The 14,119-nt window shown below is 46.0% G+C and overlaps 1 protein-coding gene across 1 annotated transcript; it reads right to left on the bottom strand.

Annotated features, from left to right (window-relative positions):
* Positions 1–290: 290 nt before the first annotated feature.
* On the bottom strand, positions 291–11,400 carry LOC311248705 (von Willebrand factor A domain-containing protein 8-like; the record flags this gene model as incomplete). Its single annotated transcript, XM_084339543.1, has 6 exons — positions 291–495; positions 2,565–2,646; positions 2,776–2,980; positions 6,664–6,815; positions 11,031–11,148; positions 11,258–11,400. Coding segments are annotated over 6 exons (905 nt in total), but the record flags the coding sequence as incomplete, so codon positions are not given.
* Between the last annotated feature and the right edge of the window lie 2,719 nt (positions 11,401–14,119).

Genomic DNA, 14,119 nt, shown 5'->3' on the forward strand with positions numbered 1-14,119 from the left:
GTGAATGGGTAAAAATGTGAGGAACAAATTGTAAAACGCTTTGGATAAAAGCACTATAAAAAAATGCAGCCATTTACATTAATCCTGACCCATGCCCTAATGCAACGTCCACTTGGTGCTTTTGATATAGCAACAACGAGAGGAGCTGGATGTGCACTATGGCAGGAGTCAGCAGGACTGATTTGACTAATTTGAGAGGCAGATATGCAATGGTTCAATGTCAGATTTTAAGAAAATCAAATACGCAATAACCACAAAGCCAAAATAATTCTCAGATGCCATGGACTTACCTGTACAGGTCGACCGTCCTCTGAACCAATCATGTTCCTCCATTCCATCAACGAGCGCTGCAGGCTGTCCAATCCCGTCTCCCATAGCCGGACGTATCCGCCCATGTCCACCGTGACCACTCCCCCGGAACCCAGAGGGGCCAATAACACGTCGGAGTCTGACACCTTGGACAGCCAGTTGGTATAGGGAGATACGGTCCTAGACCTGCCAATCACAGCAAGGGGGAAAGACAAGTCATCGAGAGTGGAAAAGTTAGTGCTCACTTGGATCAGTGCTGAGGCACACGGAGAAACAGGACTCTAGTAGGGCTGTTCCATTAGGTGGTTAAAATGATGATGATGATGATGATGATGATGATGATGATGATGATGCTGATGATGATGATGATGATGATGATGATGATGATGATGATAATATATATCCATATTATGTATAGAGTGTATACAGTGTTATATGGATAAACTATAGGTTGGATATGGTAGTACATGACAGTACTGTAGATATGAGTACAGTGTAAGACAGATGTAGGCAGTGTAGGTATGGTAAGTATGGATTTGAGTAAAGACAACAGAGTTCAGAGGGATGATGGTGATGATGATGATGATGATGATGATGATGATGATGCTGATGATGATGATGATGATGATGATGATGATGATGATGATGATGATGATGATGATAGTACTGGGTACATAAGCACACCTGACATATACTAGATGACTATGGTTAGAGCCAAATGACTAATAATTAATGACAAGAATGAGAGTTAACAAACCAATCATCCAGTAGTAATTAAAAGTAGAGTCCAGGCCACAGTACAGTTTCTGGCCACAGGGTGGTGCTAAAGCATAAAATATTAGGGCCCTTCACGGTGTCTGGCCTGATTTCCATTCCAGAAATAAATGGTTAATTTCAACAAAATAGAAAGAAATTCACTCCTTTTGGACAGTTCTGTGTAATTTCCATGGTGAGCTGTGCACAAGCTTTTTTGTAGCCCTTTCATATTACTCAGGCGAACTCCTGCATGATAGCATGTACAATAATGCTGTATACTGTATATATATAGATTTATTCTTACCATATATATACACTGTATATTCACATACAGTATATATATACTGTCTGTACATACCTGCACATAATCCTTTTTACATGTCTGTAGATACTATATCCCTTACCTACTCTTACTAGTTATGCTGTTGGCCAGTATGACTTACTACCATGGGAATTGAATTTAAAACAACATATTGTCCGTACAATTCTCAAAAGCGAGTGCATCTCAGTTTGTGGGGTATCCATTTGGAATGGCCTTGATGTAGAAATAAAAACAAGTAATACTATTGAAATGTTTAAATGCAGATATAAACAGGAATTCTTGGACAAGTATAAGTTAGAGGAGCTTGAAAATAACGTGAACTAGTATCTTTGTAATTATAGGTATATTATATTTTTATATTGATAAATAACTTATTAGATATTAATATGATATTGTAAGGAAGGGGCAGGACCAGATAAGCTTTGCTTCTTTCTGTCCCTTCTCGAAATAAACCATTTGTCTTGAGCTATGTTGATTATAGCTTCCATGTCTAGGAAGATATATTTAATTTAATTTTTATTTATTTTAATTTAGTTTGTTATTACCAATGTGTGTGTTTATGGATGTTCAAGATAAATAAAGATCAAATCAGATCAAACCATAGCGTCTTTATACCTGTATCACTGTACATATTAATACGACAACTCTGTACATACAGATTTAATCGCCTGTACATTGCAATATATTACTATTGCACCTTACTGTTACATTTGCACTCTGGTTGTATTAGATTAGATTATATTAGATGCACCTTGTGTATACTGCACTTTGTGTATACTGTTTACTCTTACTCATAGTATATGTTCAGATTCAAATTCTTTATTGCCTATATTTATTGTAAAGTATAATATAACTGATACAGACCTTTGTTTACACTGTTTCTTTTTTCTCATATTTATTATGTTCAGATCTAAACATATTGCCTATATGTATGTCTTTCTACTATTACCCTGCCCATACCTGTACCTCTCCTCCCCCATGCTGCTATGACGGCCGAATTTCCCCTGCAGGGGATCAATAAAGGAATATCTTATCTCATCTAATGTAATTGATCAGTTGAACTGATCAAACTGTTATTCTTCTCACGACGGATGGGTTTGAGATGAAAGTGCGTGTCCTGGACTCGTCCTCGCAGACAGAGACACCCAACATGGCGGCGGGGCGCTGCTTCGTTTACCTGGGGACAGGAATGTATTTGACCTTCTTGGAGTTCAGGTCCGTCACCTCCAGGTAGGCAGCTGTCATCGGAGGTGTGACGTCTGAGAGACAAGAGAGAGACGGCGCTGCTTTACAGCCTAGTCAAACATCTGGTCTCCGTGAGTTTCACGATGTCCATGAGACATGTGAACGACTGTCAGACAAGACATGTGAGTGATTTGAACTCTGACCTTTGGGGAAGACATCCTTCAGAGGCACCTGGTAAGGTGCGAGGGCCCGGACGACCTGATTGGCCGAGAGCAGACTGACGCAGTTGGTCCGCTTGGCTGTGCCCGTGCGCACTCCGCCTCTGGGGAACATGTGACTTCCGCCTTCGCCGCCCCTTATCTCTGATAGGTCGACGGGCCTCTTAAAGCTGTACACCTCATTGGGCGACTGGCCAAGGACAAACAGAGAGGGGGAAATATTGTTATACTGTTTACCTTGCAATACAACAATAACAACAACAACACCCGAAAAAACAACAACTGTTGTCCCACTAGTATACTAAGTAAATACTTTTTTATAATGCAAAATGCTCCGACATTTTTCATCCAATTGAGACAATCTTTTTTGAAAGGTAAAGAAACAAACTATGTTCTATTTTATGGCAATAAAATTAAAAAAAGGTTTGTTCCACCCGTGAGACATAATCATGAAAAATAATGTTGAATAATAATTTCACGTCAGACAGCTCCAAGTTTGACAGGGGCTGACGTGAGATGGGTAGTGCAGTTTTATGAAATTCGAAAGCCGCGGCTGGGTGGTGCAGCGGACATTGCGCTCGTCACCAACGCAAGAGACACCAGGTTAGAATCCGGCTGTCTGCGTTGCCTCTGGCTTGGACCGGCCGTCATACTAACTCAATTGGCAGAGTTAGCGGGTGGAAGTCGATGGGTGATAATCTGGACGTTGTGGACAGCGACTCCTACAGGTCGGTCAGGGCGCCTGCACAGCAGAGACAGGAAATGGCGGGGATAGTGTGAGCCTCCCACACGTTACACCTCACCAATGAGAGTCCGCGCTGGCAGGTGAAAAGATGTGACAGGCTGCCTCCTCGTGTATCTGAGGGGACACATGATGCAAGGCTTCTATCCTCCCTACAACTGGCCAGTGGGGGGCATATGCAAGCAACGGTCAAGACAGGGGAGGGAGAATTGGCACAGCGAAATTGGGATGGGGGAAAAATAGAAAAAGAGGAGAAAAAGTGGATACAAAAAAAAATGAAATTCGAAAGCCCTGGGTCTCTTCTTTCAAAAGACTACACTCACTTTTGGCTGCGCCATTTCCTCGTGTCAATATCCGCCGGTTTCTGACTCAATGCGTTGACATTTCTATAAACTCATACTGTATGTATATTCATATAACACTTAAAGGGGAACTATTTTACTATTTCTTTCACTATTTGGGCACTTTTACACAATTCCTGTGAGTCTATGGAACACCTCTGTAATATATATATTTTTTTATTCATTGTTTTGTATTTCTAATCAAGTCCTCAAAAACAGCATTTTTCTACCTCAAGATCTCGAGCCGTTTTGAGCCTGGGCAGCAGAACTGTGTGCAGCTCATCTTGTATCTCAACATTAACATGCAGCGGTGTCTTTCTGACATCACAAATCATCACATTTTCAAATGACTCAGTTCAGTGAGGGTGAATATTGTGAGAGGAGAATTGGAAGAATGCGCCAATATGAGAATTTTGAGACATAGATCATATTAATATAAGTTCACATAGCTAGGAAACAATGCTAAACACTCAAAAAGGCCATTTATAAGATAGTTCCCCTTTAAAATCATTGGTAAACAAATGTAGTGCTGAAAATATACACTTTGACTGCTGTTTTGATTTGGGTATTTACTCTTGGCTACATTTGGAAAAAAGAAAACGCTACATTTATTATTATAAATAAATTATTGTCGGCCTGATACTGGACCGCTCGGGCTTAAGGGGTTAACCCTTTCACTACCACACTACAGACAAGGTTAAGGGTTAACATTCTGTAGTGTGGTAGTGAAAGGGTTAACATTATGTAGTGTGTTAGTGAAATGGTTAACCTTATGTAGTGTGATAGTGAAAGGGTTAACCTTCTATAGTGTGGCAGTGAAAGGTTAACCCTTTGTAGTGTGGTAGTAAAAGGGTTAACCTTCTGTAGTGTGGTAGTGAAAAGGTTAATACATGTTGTATTGCTTTTCAACACGCCAGTAACACACGTGTACCCCAGAGGAGGACAGACTTTGTTTGGTGTGTGAGTTAGAGGTGAAACTGAGAATGAGGTTCACTTTGTGTTTTACTGTCCCGTCTACGAGGACGTAAGATAAGTACTTTTTAGTAAAACGTCCTCCATTTATGTTGATTTTCTTGAGCTGGATGAATATGAACAATGTCAGTTGTGCTTGAGGAAGTGAATGTTTTTTATTTGTCAAGCTTGGGAGAGAAGGCAGAATACTTTCTTTAAGACCGAGCTGTAATCAGTATTTAGATAATGAAATGTAATGTGTAATGTAATAATGGAACACTACAACAGTGTCTTATGAACCCATGAGGGTTGAGCACTTTGTGGGAACATTTTGCACGTCAACGTATTGTCCTGCAGGGTAGGGTGCCCATGCGTTTTCTATTTTCAAAAACTCCATACTGTACTTTTCCAGACCTGAAATGTATCCCTCACTGGCTTAAACCATTAGATTCTAGGCTGGTAATAATATTATTACTACGTTGTCTTTCTCGTGGGAAGGCATTTCGTTGTGTGGTGGTGAATTTCAACACATTTTCAAACCTCATTATTCAATCATTATATTTCATAGTTCTGTTTCCCAATACTTTTAAAGACATGGGAATTGCCCAAATAAATGTCCATACTTTTCCAGATGCGGCGTAGACACACAGTGGGGCAAGCAATTACATTTCTTGCTGATGATGAAAAACACAAAACACAAATCTTTTGTGTTTTTCCATACCCCCCCCCCCATTCTTTCTAGCCCTGTGTTGGCATCCAGGTCCTACCCAGACCTTTTTCCAGCATCTCCTCTCCTCACCTCTATCCCCCTCTCTCTCTTCTCTCCTTTCTTCTCGCCTCCTCTCTTCACGTATCCTTCCCCCTCTCTTCTCTCCTCTCCTCACATCCTGCATTATTATTATATCTCCTCTCCTCTCCTCTCCTCTCCTCACCACTCCTCTCCTCTCCTCTCCTCTCCTCTCCTCTCCTCTCCTCTCCTCTCCTCTCCTCTCCTCTCCTCTCCTCTCCTCTCCTCACCTCTCCTCTTCTCTCCTCTCCTCTCACCTCATCTCCTCTACTCGTAAAACCCACCTTACCCCTGCCCATTTTGACAATCTATGATGGCTTAGATTAGACGACAGAGTACAGCAACTTGCAATGGGCCTGGTCTACAAGATACGCTAAACCACAAAGATACCCATGTACCTGTCGGAATCAAAACCGCTCTCAAAGAGCTGCAATTAGAAACTGGCTCCGGTAAATGTCAAAATCGCAGCCCCCCACCCTCCCAACCCCAGCCCCCTCTAATGTACATTTTCTTCTTCTTCTGCTTTCTCTCTCTTTCTTACATAGTACTGTATATGTGTATGTCTCTAAATGTCTTGATTCATTGAAAATGGAGGACCATTATGTAAACAAGACGAAAGTATTTTTCTGGTCTTCATCCTCTTAGCAGTTGTTGTATTGAGCTGTACTGTATTGTACCCATTATGCAATCTGTTCATAAAGTTTTCAATCAATCAATCAAATCATCTCCTCTCCTCACATGCCCTCATCTCCTCTCAACTACTCTCCTCTCCTCCCCTCATCTCTTCTCCTCATCTCCTCTCCTGTCCTCTCCTCCCCTCATCTCCTCTCCTCCTCTCCTGTCCTCCTCTCCTCACATGCCACCCTCTCCTCTCCTCACATCTCCTTCTTTCCTATCATCTCCTCTCCTCTCCTCTCCTCTCCTCTCCTCTCCTCTCCTCTCCTCTCCTCTCCTCTCCTCTCCTCTCATCTCCTCTCCTCTCCTCTCCTCTCCTCTCCTCTCCTCTCCTCTCCTCCCCTCCCCTCCTCTCCTCTCCTCTCCTCTCCTCTCACCATGAGGTCTGGGAAGCCCACGATGACCCTGGCGTAGGACCCGGTGTCGGCCAGCAGGCGATTGGGCGAGACGATCCTCTGCTCCAGAGCGGCGCTGAGGTTCTCGTTGGGGAGCTGGTCACATGACATCATCTGGGGTACACACACCTCACCTGGGGGGGGGGGGGGGGGTATTTAAGGGTATAAGGGGGGGCAGATCAGGGTGTAACGGGAGGGAGAGGAGAGGAAGAGAGAACAGAGGGGGGGTATGAGAGAGGGCAGAGAGTGAAAGAGTGTGTTGAGAGAGAGTAGAGAGAGTGAAAGAGAGCGTTGAGAGAGAACAAGAGGGTAGAGAGTGAAAGAGAGTGTTGAGAGAGAGAGTGAAAGACAGTGTTGAGAGTGAGAACAAGAGGGTAGAGAGAGTGAAAGAGAGCATTGAGGGAGAGAACTAGAGGGTAGAGAGAGAGTGAAAGAGAGCGTTGAGAGAACGAGAGGGTAGAGCGAGAAAGAGAGCGTTGAGAGAGTAGAGAGAGTGAAAGAGAGCGTTGAGAGAGAACGAGAGGGTAGAGAGAGACTGAAAGAGAGCGTTGAGAGAGAACGAGAGGGTAGAGAGAGTGAAAGAGAGCGTTGAGAGAGAACGAGAGGGTAGAGAGAGTGAAAGAGAGCATTGAGAGAGAGAACGAGAGGGTAGAGAGAGAGTGAAAAAGAGCGTTGAGAGAGAACGAGAGGGTAGAGAAAGAGTGAAAGAGTGTTGAGGGAGAGAACGAGAGGGTAGAGAGAGAGTGAAAGAGAGTGTTGAGAGAGAACGAGAGGGTAGAGAGAGAGTGAAAGAGAGCGTTGAGAGAGAACGAGAGGGTAGAGAGAGAGTGAAAGAGAGCGTTGAGAGAGAACGAGAGGGTAGAGAGAGAGTGAAAGAGCTTTGAGAGAACGAGAGGGTAGAGAGAGAGTGTGAAAGAGTGTTGAGAGAGAGAACGAGAGGGTAGAGAGAGAGAGTGAAAGAGAGCGTTGAGAGAGAACGAGAGGGTAGAGAGAGAGTGAAATAGTGTTGAGAGAGAGAACGAGAGGGTAGAGAGAGAGAGTGAAAGAGAGCGTTGAGAGAGAACGAGAGGGTAGAGAGAGAGTGAAAGAGAGAGTTGAGAGAGAGAACAAGAGGGTAGAGAGAGAGAGTGAAAGAGCGTGTTGAGAGAGAGAACGAGAGGGTAGAGAGAGAGTGAAAGAGAGCGTTGAGAGAGAACGAGAGGGTAGAGAGAGAGTGAAAGAGAGCGTTGAGAGAGAACGAGAGGGTAGAGAGAGAGTGAAAGAGTGTTGAGGGAGAGAACGAGAGGGTAGAGAGAGAGTGAAAGAGAGCGCTGAGAGAGAACGAGAAGGTAGAGAGTGAAAGAGAGCGTTGAGAGAGAGAGAACGAGAGGGTAGAGAGAGTGAAAGAGAGCGTTGAGAGAGAGAATGAGAGAGTAGAGAGAGAAAGAGAGTGTTGAGAGAGAACGAGAGGGTAGAGAGAGAGTGAAAGAGAGCGTTGAGAGAGAGAACGAGAGGGTAGAGCGAGAGAGTGAAAGAGTGTTGAGAGAGAACGAGAGGGTAGAGAGAGAGTGAAAGAGCGTGTTGAGAGAGAGAATGAGAGGGTAGAGAGAGAGAGTGAAAGAGAGCGTTGAGAGAGAGAATGAGAGGGTAGAGAGAGAGAGTGAAAGAGTGTTGAGAGAGAACGAGAGGGTAGAGAGAGAGTGAAAGAGCGTTGAGAGAGAACGAGAGGGTAGAGAGAGAGAGTGAAAGAGAGCGTTGAGAGAGAGAACGAGAGGGTAGAGAGAGTGAAAGAGAGCGTTGAGAGAGAGAACGAGAGGGTAGAGAGAGAGTGAAAGAGTGTTGAGGGAGAGAACGAGAGGGTAGAGAGAGAGTGAAAGAGAGCGCTGAGAGAGAACGAGAAGGTAGAGAGTGAAAGAGAGCGTTGAGAGAGAGAACGAGAGGGTAGAGAGAGAGAGTGAAAGAGAGCGTTGAGAGAGAGAACGAGAGGGTAGAGAGAGAGTGAAAGAGAGCGTTGAGAGAGAACGAGAGGGTAGAGAGAGAGAGTGAAAGAGAGCGTTGAGAGAGAGAACGAGAGGGTAGAGAGAGTGAAAGAGAGCGTTGAGAGAGAGAACGAGAGGGTAGAGAGAGAGTGAAAGAGTGTTGAGGGAGAGAACGAGAGGGTAGAGAGAGAGTGAAAGAGAGCGTTGAGAGAGAGAACGAGAGGGTAGAGAGAGAGAGTGAAAGAGAGCGTTGAGAGAGAGAACGAGAGGGTAGAGAGAGAGAGTGAAAGAGAGCGTTGAGAGAGAATGAGAAGGTAGAGAGAGTAAAAGAGAGCATTGAGAGAACAAGAGGGTAGAGAGAGTGAAAGAGAGAGTTGAGAGAGAGAACAAGAGGGTAGAGAGAGAGAGTGAAAGAGAGCGTTGAGGGAGAGAACGAGAGTAGAGAGTGAAAGAGAGCGTTGAGAGAGAGAACGAGAGGGTAGAGAGAGAGTGAAAGAGAGCGTTGAGAGAGAACGAGAGGGTAGAGAGAGAGTGAAAGAGAGCGTTGAGAGAGAGAACGAGGGTAGAGCGAGAGAGTGAAAGAGTGTTGAGAGAGAACGAGAGGGCAGAGAGAGAGTGAAAGAGCGCGTTGAGAGAGAGAACGAGAGGGTAGAGAGAGAGTGAAAGAGAGCGTTGAGAGAGAACGAGAGGGTAGAGAGAGAGTGAAAGAGAGCGTTGAGAGAGAACGAGAGGGTAGAGAGAGAGTGAAAGAGTGTTGAGGGAGAGAACGAGAGGGTAGAGAGAGAGTGAAAGAGAGCGCTGAGAGAGAACGAGAAGGTAGAGAGTGAAAGAGAGCGTTGAGAGAGAGAGAACGAGAGGGTAGAGAGTGAAAGAGAGCGTTGAGAGAGAGAGAACGAGAGGGTAGAGAGAGAGTGAAAGAGAGCATTGAGAGAGAACGAGAGGGTAGAGCGAGAGTGAAAGAGAGCGTTGAGAGAGAGAATGAGAGAGTAGAGAGAGAAAGAGAGTGTTGAGAGAGAACGAGAGGGTAGAGAGAGAGTGAAAGAGAGCGTTGAGAGAGAGAACGAGAGGGTAGAGCGAGAGAGTGAAAGAGTGTTGAGAGAGAACGAGAGGGCAGAGAGAGAGTGAAAGAGCGCGTTGAGAGAGAGAACGAGAGGGTAGAGAGAGAGAGTGAAAGAGAGCGTTGAGAGAGAGAACGAGAGGGTAGAGAGAGAGTGAAAGAGAGCGCTGAGAGAGAACGAGAGGGTAGAGAGAGAGTGAAAGAGAGCATTGAGAGAGAACGAGAGGGTAGAGCGAGAGTGAAAGAGAGCGTTGAGAGAGAGAATGAGAGAGTAGAGAGAGAAAGAGAGTGTTGAGAGAGAACGAGAGGGTAGAGAGAGAGTGAAAGAGCGTGTTGAGAGAGAGAATGAGAGGGTAGAGAGAGTGAAAGAGAGCGTTGAGAGAGAGAACGAGAGGGTAGAGAGAGAGTGAAAGAGTGTTGAGGGAGAGAACGAGAGGGTAGAGAGAGAGTGAAAGAGAGTGTTGAGAGAGAACGAGAAGGTAGAGAGAGAGTGAAAGAGAGCGTTGAGAGAGAACGAGAGGGTAGAGAGAGTGAAAGAGAGCGTTGAGAGAGAGAACGAGAGGGTAGAGAGAGTGAAAGAGAGCGTTGAGAGAGAGAACGAGAGGGTAGAGAGAGAGTGAAAGAGTGTTGAGGGAGAGAACGAGAGGGTAGAGAGAGAGTGAAAGAGAGCGCTGAGAGAGAACGAGAAGGTAGAGAGTGAAAGAGAGCGTTGAGAGAGGGAACGAGAGGGTAGAGAGAGAGTGAAAGAGAGCGCTGAGAGAGTACGAGAGGGTAGAGAGAGTGAAAGAGAGCGCTGAGAGAGAACGAGAAGGTAGAGAGTGAAAGAGAGCGTTGAGAGAGGGAACGAGAGGGTAGAGAGAGAGTGAAAGAGAGCGCTGAGAGAGTACGAGAGGGTAGAGAGAGTGAAAGAGAGTGTTGAGAGAGGGAACGAGAGGGTAGAGAGAGAGTGAAAGAGAGCGCTGAGAGAGAACGAGAGGGTAGAGAGAGAGTAAAAGAGAGCGTTGAGAGAGAGAACGAGAGGGTAGAGAGAGAGTGAAAGAGAGCGTTGAGAGAGAATGAGAGGGTAGAGAGACTTTTGATGTTCTTTTATTAAAACATGTCAACTAAAAACAGTCAATAGAGACACAAAAATCTCACGGCATCTTCATAAAAACAACACACACACCCACACACTCACCCGCACACACACCCACACACACACTCGCACGCACACACCCACACACACACACACACACACCCACAACCACCCCTACAAACTCCAAAAACCTCCTCCAGCACATAAAAACCACTTGACATTCAAATGCATATGTTCAGCCCCTCCCCCCCCACAGTACCCATTGCATTCCCCAGTCCCCAAGCACTCTCCACCCGGTCCCGCCCCCTCTGGATCTCCACCATGCTCTCCTCCACAGAGTCCCTCACGATGAACTTGGTGACGACCACGTTCCTGGTCTACCCAAAACGGTGGCAGCGGTCCACACCCTGCTGCTCCGATGCAGGGTCCACACCGGGTCCATGAGGTAGACGTGGAAGGCAGGCCAGCGGTCAGGTTAAACCCAACCCCTCCAGCCTTGAGTGACAGGAGCAAGATGACGAGGCCGCGGCCGGGGCTCTGGAACTCCCTGATGACCTGGGCCCGCCTCTTCTGAGTCAATCTGCCGTCCAGACGCACAAAACTGAAACCATGGTCCCTGAATGGGGTCTCTAGTATGGTGAGGGTAGAGAGAGAGTGAAAGAGCTTGTTGAGAGAGAGAACGAGAGGGTAGAGATAGATTGAAAGAGTATTGAGAGAGAACGAGAGGGTAGAGAGAGAGTGAAAGAGCGTTGAGAGAGAGAACGAGAGGGTAGAGAGAGAGTGAAAGAGAGCGTTGAGGGAGAGAACGAGAGGGTAGAGAGAGAGTGAAAGAGAGCGTTGAGGGAGAGAACGAGAGGGTAGAGAGAGAGAGTGAAAGAGAGCGTTGAGAGAGAATGAGAGGGTAGAGAGAGTGAAAGAGAGCGTTGAGAGAGAGAACGAGAGGGTAGAGAGAGAGTGAAAGAGCGCGTTGAGAGAGAACGAGAGGGTAGAGAGAGAGTGAAAGAGCTTTGAGAGAGAGAACGAGAGGGTAGAGAGAGAGTGAAAGAGCTTTGAGAGAGAGAGAATGAGAGGATTGAAAACAATCCCCCCCCCCCCCCCCCCCCCCCTGCTGCGCGGGCTCGCTGGGCGAGCGGAGAAGAGAAAATGGAGAACGGGGTAACGATGACGCATCCCGCATGATTGAGAGCGCGCTCCAGCGGGGCAGACAGCTAGACAGTACGTCTGCCATATCAATAACCTCATCTCAACGAGCCTCTCTGGAGGAAGGCTGCGTCGGTGCGTCGCAGTTCAATGACCCCCCCCCCCTACCCCTCCCCCCCGCCGCCCGCCCCAATTAGATAATCAGGGGCTCGTTGAGTTATTACACTGAATTATCATCCTCATGTCTCCCGTCTCGCTCGCTGGACGTTACTCATGACATCATGGTCTGGCGGCTGGAATTAACGGACGGGGCTGATCGACCGGGAGAGATACTTTGGTACACTTTGGAACGGATCTGTTTGACTCTCGGGGGCCGGCAGACGTCTTGACTGAGGGGCAGAGGTCAAGGTGGAACCAACTAGTTCAGGCAAAAGGCCATCTGTCTGTCTGTCTGTCTGTCTGTCTGTCTGTCTGTCCGGCTGTCTGTCTGTCTGTCTGTCTGTCTGTCTGTCTGTCTGTCTGTCTGTCTGTCTGTCTGTCTGTCTGGCTGGCTGTCTGTCTGTCTGTCTGTCGTCTGGCTGTCTGTCTGTCTGTCTGTCTGTCTGTCTGTCTGTCTGTCTGTCTGTCTGTCTGTCTGTCTGTCTGTCTGTCTGTCTGTCTGTCTGGCTGGCTGTCTGGTTGTGGCAACGAGGTTCACATGTAGTCAGAGATCTGCAGAACAGCAAGATGATAGGGAAATAAAACTTAGAATTTTTAGCTGTGGAAAGTACAGCGCTCTGATCTAAGTACAGTGCTCTGATCGAAGTACAATGTTCTGCTCTAAGTACAGCGCTCTGATCTAAGTACAGTGTTCTGCTCTAAGTACAGCGCTCTGATCTAAGTACAGCGCTCTGATCTAAGTACAGCGCTCTGATCTAAGTACAGTGCTCTGATCTAAGTACAATGTTCTGCTCTAAGTACAGCGCTCTGATCTAAGTACAGTGTTCTGCTCTAAGTACAGCGCTCTGATCTAAGTACAGCTCTCTGATCTAAGTACAGCGTTCTGATCTAAGTACAGCGCTCTGATCTAAGTACAGTGTTCTGCTCTAAGTACAGCGCTCTGATCTAAGTACAGCTCTCTGATCTAAGTACAGCGCTCTGCTCTAAGTACAGCGCTCTGATCTAAGTACAGCGTTCTGATCTAAGTACAGCGTTCTGATCTAAGTACAGCGCTCTGATCTAAGTACAGCACTCTGATCTAAGTACAGCGCTCCGCTCGTTCAGCTTGTCTTGCGCCGGTTATTGCAGTTAAATGCTTGTGACGTACAACAGTGGTAGACCACGCCGTGGTATTTCACTTGGTGAAACTTTCGACACTATTTCCAAAACTTTGGAACAAGGTTATTTTACGCCCATTAGTTCTTTATTACAGTAGGATATTGATTCTGTGATGTTTTCAGCTCGTTTACCGTCATCGTCCATCGAATAGAAAATGATGAGAGAAGCGTCTCTTTCAAAGTGGTGGCTGATTCTCTAATGGCGCATAAAAGGATGACAAGGCTTTTGAGAGCAGTTCCCTAGGCATTGCCTGGCCAGCTCTTTCACAAATAGATTCCCAAAACACTGGCTGCGTTCAAACTGCAGGTGAAAGTGGCCCAAATCCGATTGTTCTTGCTCATAATGTGAACAGCACAAATCACATGGAATCTGATCTCTTCTATTCTGATTCGGGCCACTTTCATAATGTGGTCCTAAATCAGATACAGGACTGGTTTACTTGCAACGCCACCTCAGTCTGAACACTGTCATGTCAGAATTCATGCAACTTCTACGCCACTCGAGATTCACATTCATCACAATGCTGCGCTAGTGGGCCAGTGATGTGTTCACATTATAAGTATTTGGGATGTACCAGAACCTGTCTGTGTTTGAGAGCATATTGAAAGGACGAATGGCTCTCGTTCACCTCCTCCTCGCCCCCATTATCGCCAGCTCGTGAATTAGTTGACCTCCACTGCAACTTCTAAATTAAACCAATAAATCGTCTTTATCGTTCATTTGCGCATGCGGGTCAGTTCAGGAGCGTGAACCGGTTCACACATGGAATCTGATATTGGGCCACATTAAAAAAAATAAACAACGTGAAAACAGCCAAGCAGCCAAACATCTGATCTGAGCAATAAATCTGAATTGAGCACTAAGAGGCTGGCAGTGTTCTTTTGAAACATC

The sequence above is a fragment of the Notolepis coatsorum genome (assembly GCF_963971535.1).
Source record: "Notolepis coatsorum genome assembly, contig: SCAFFOLD_2813, whole genome shotgun sequence".
Lineage (NCBI taxonomy): Eukaryota > Metazoa > Chordata > Actinopteri > Aulopiformes > Paralepididae > Notolepis > Notolepis coatsorum.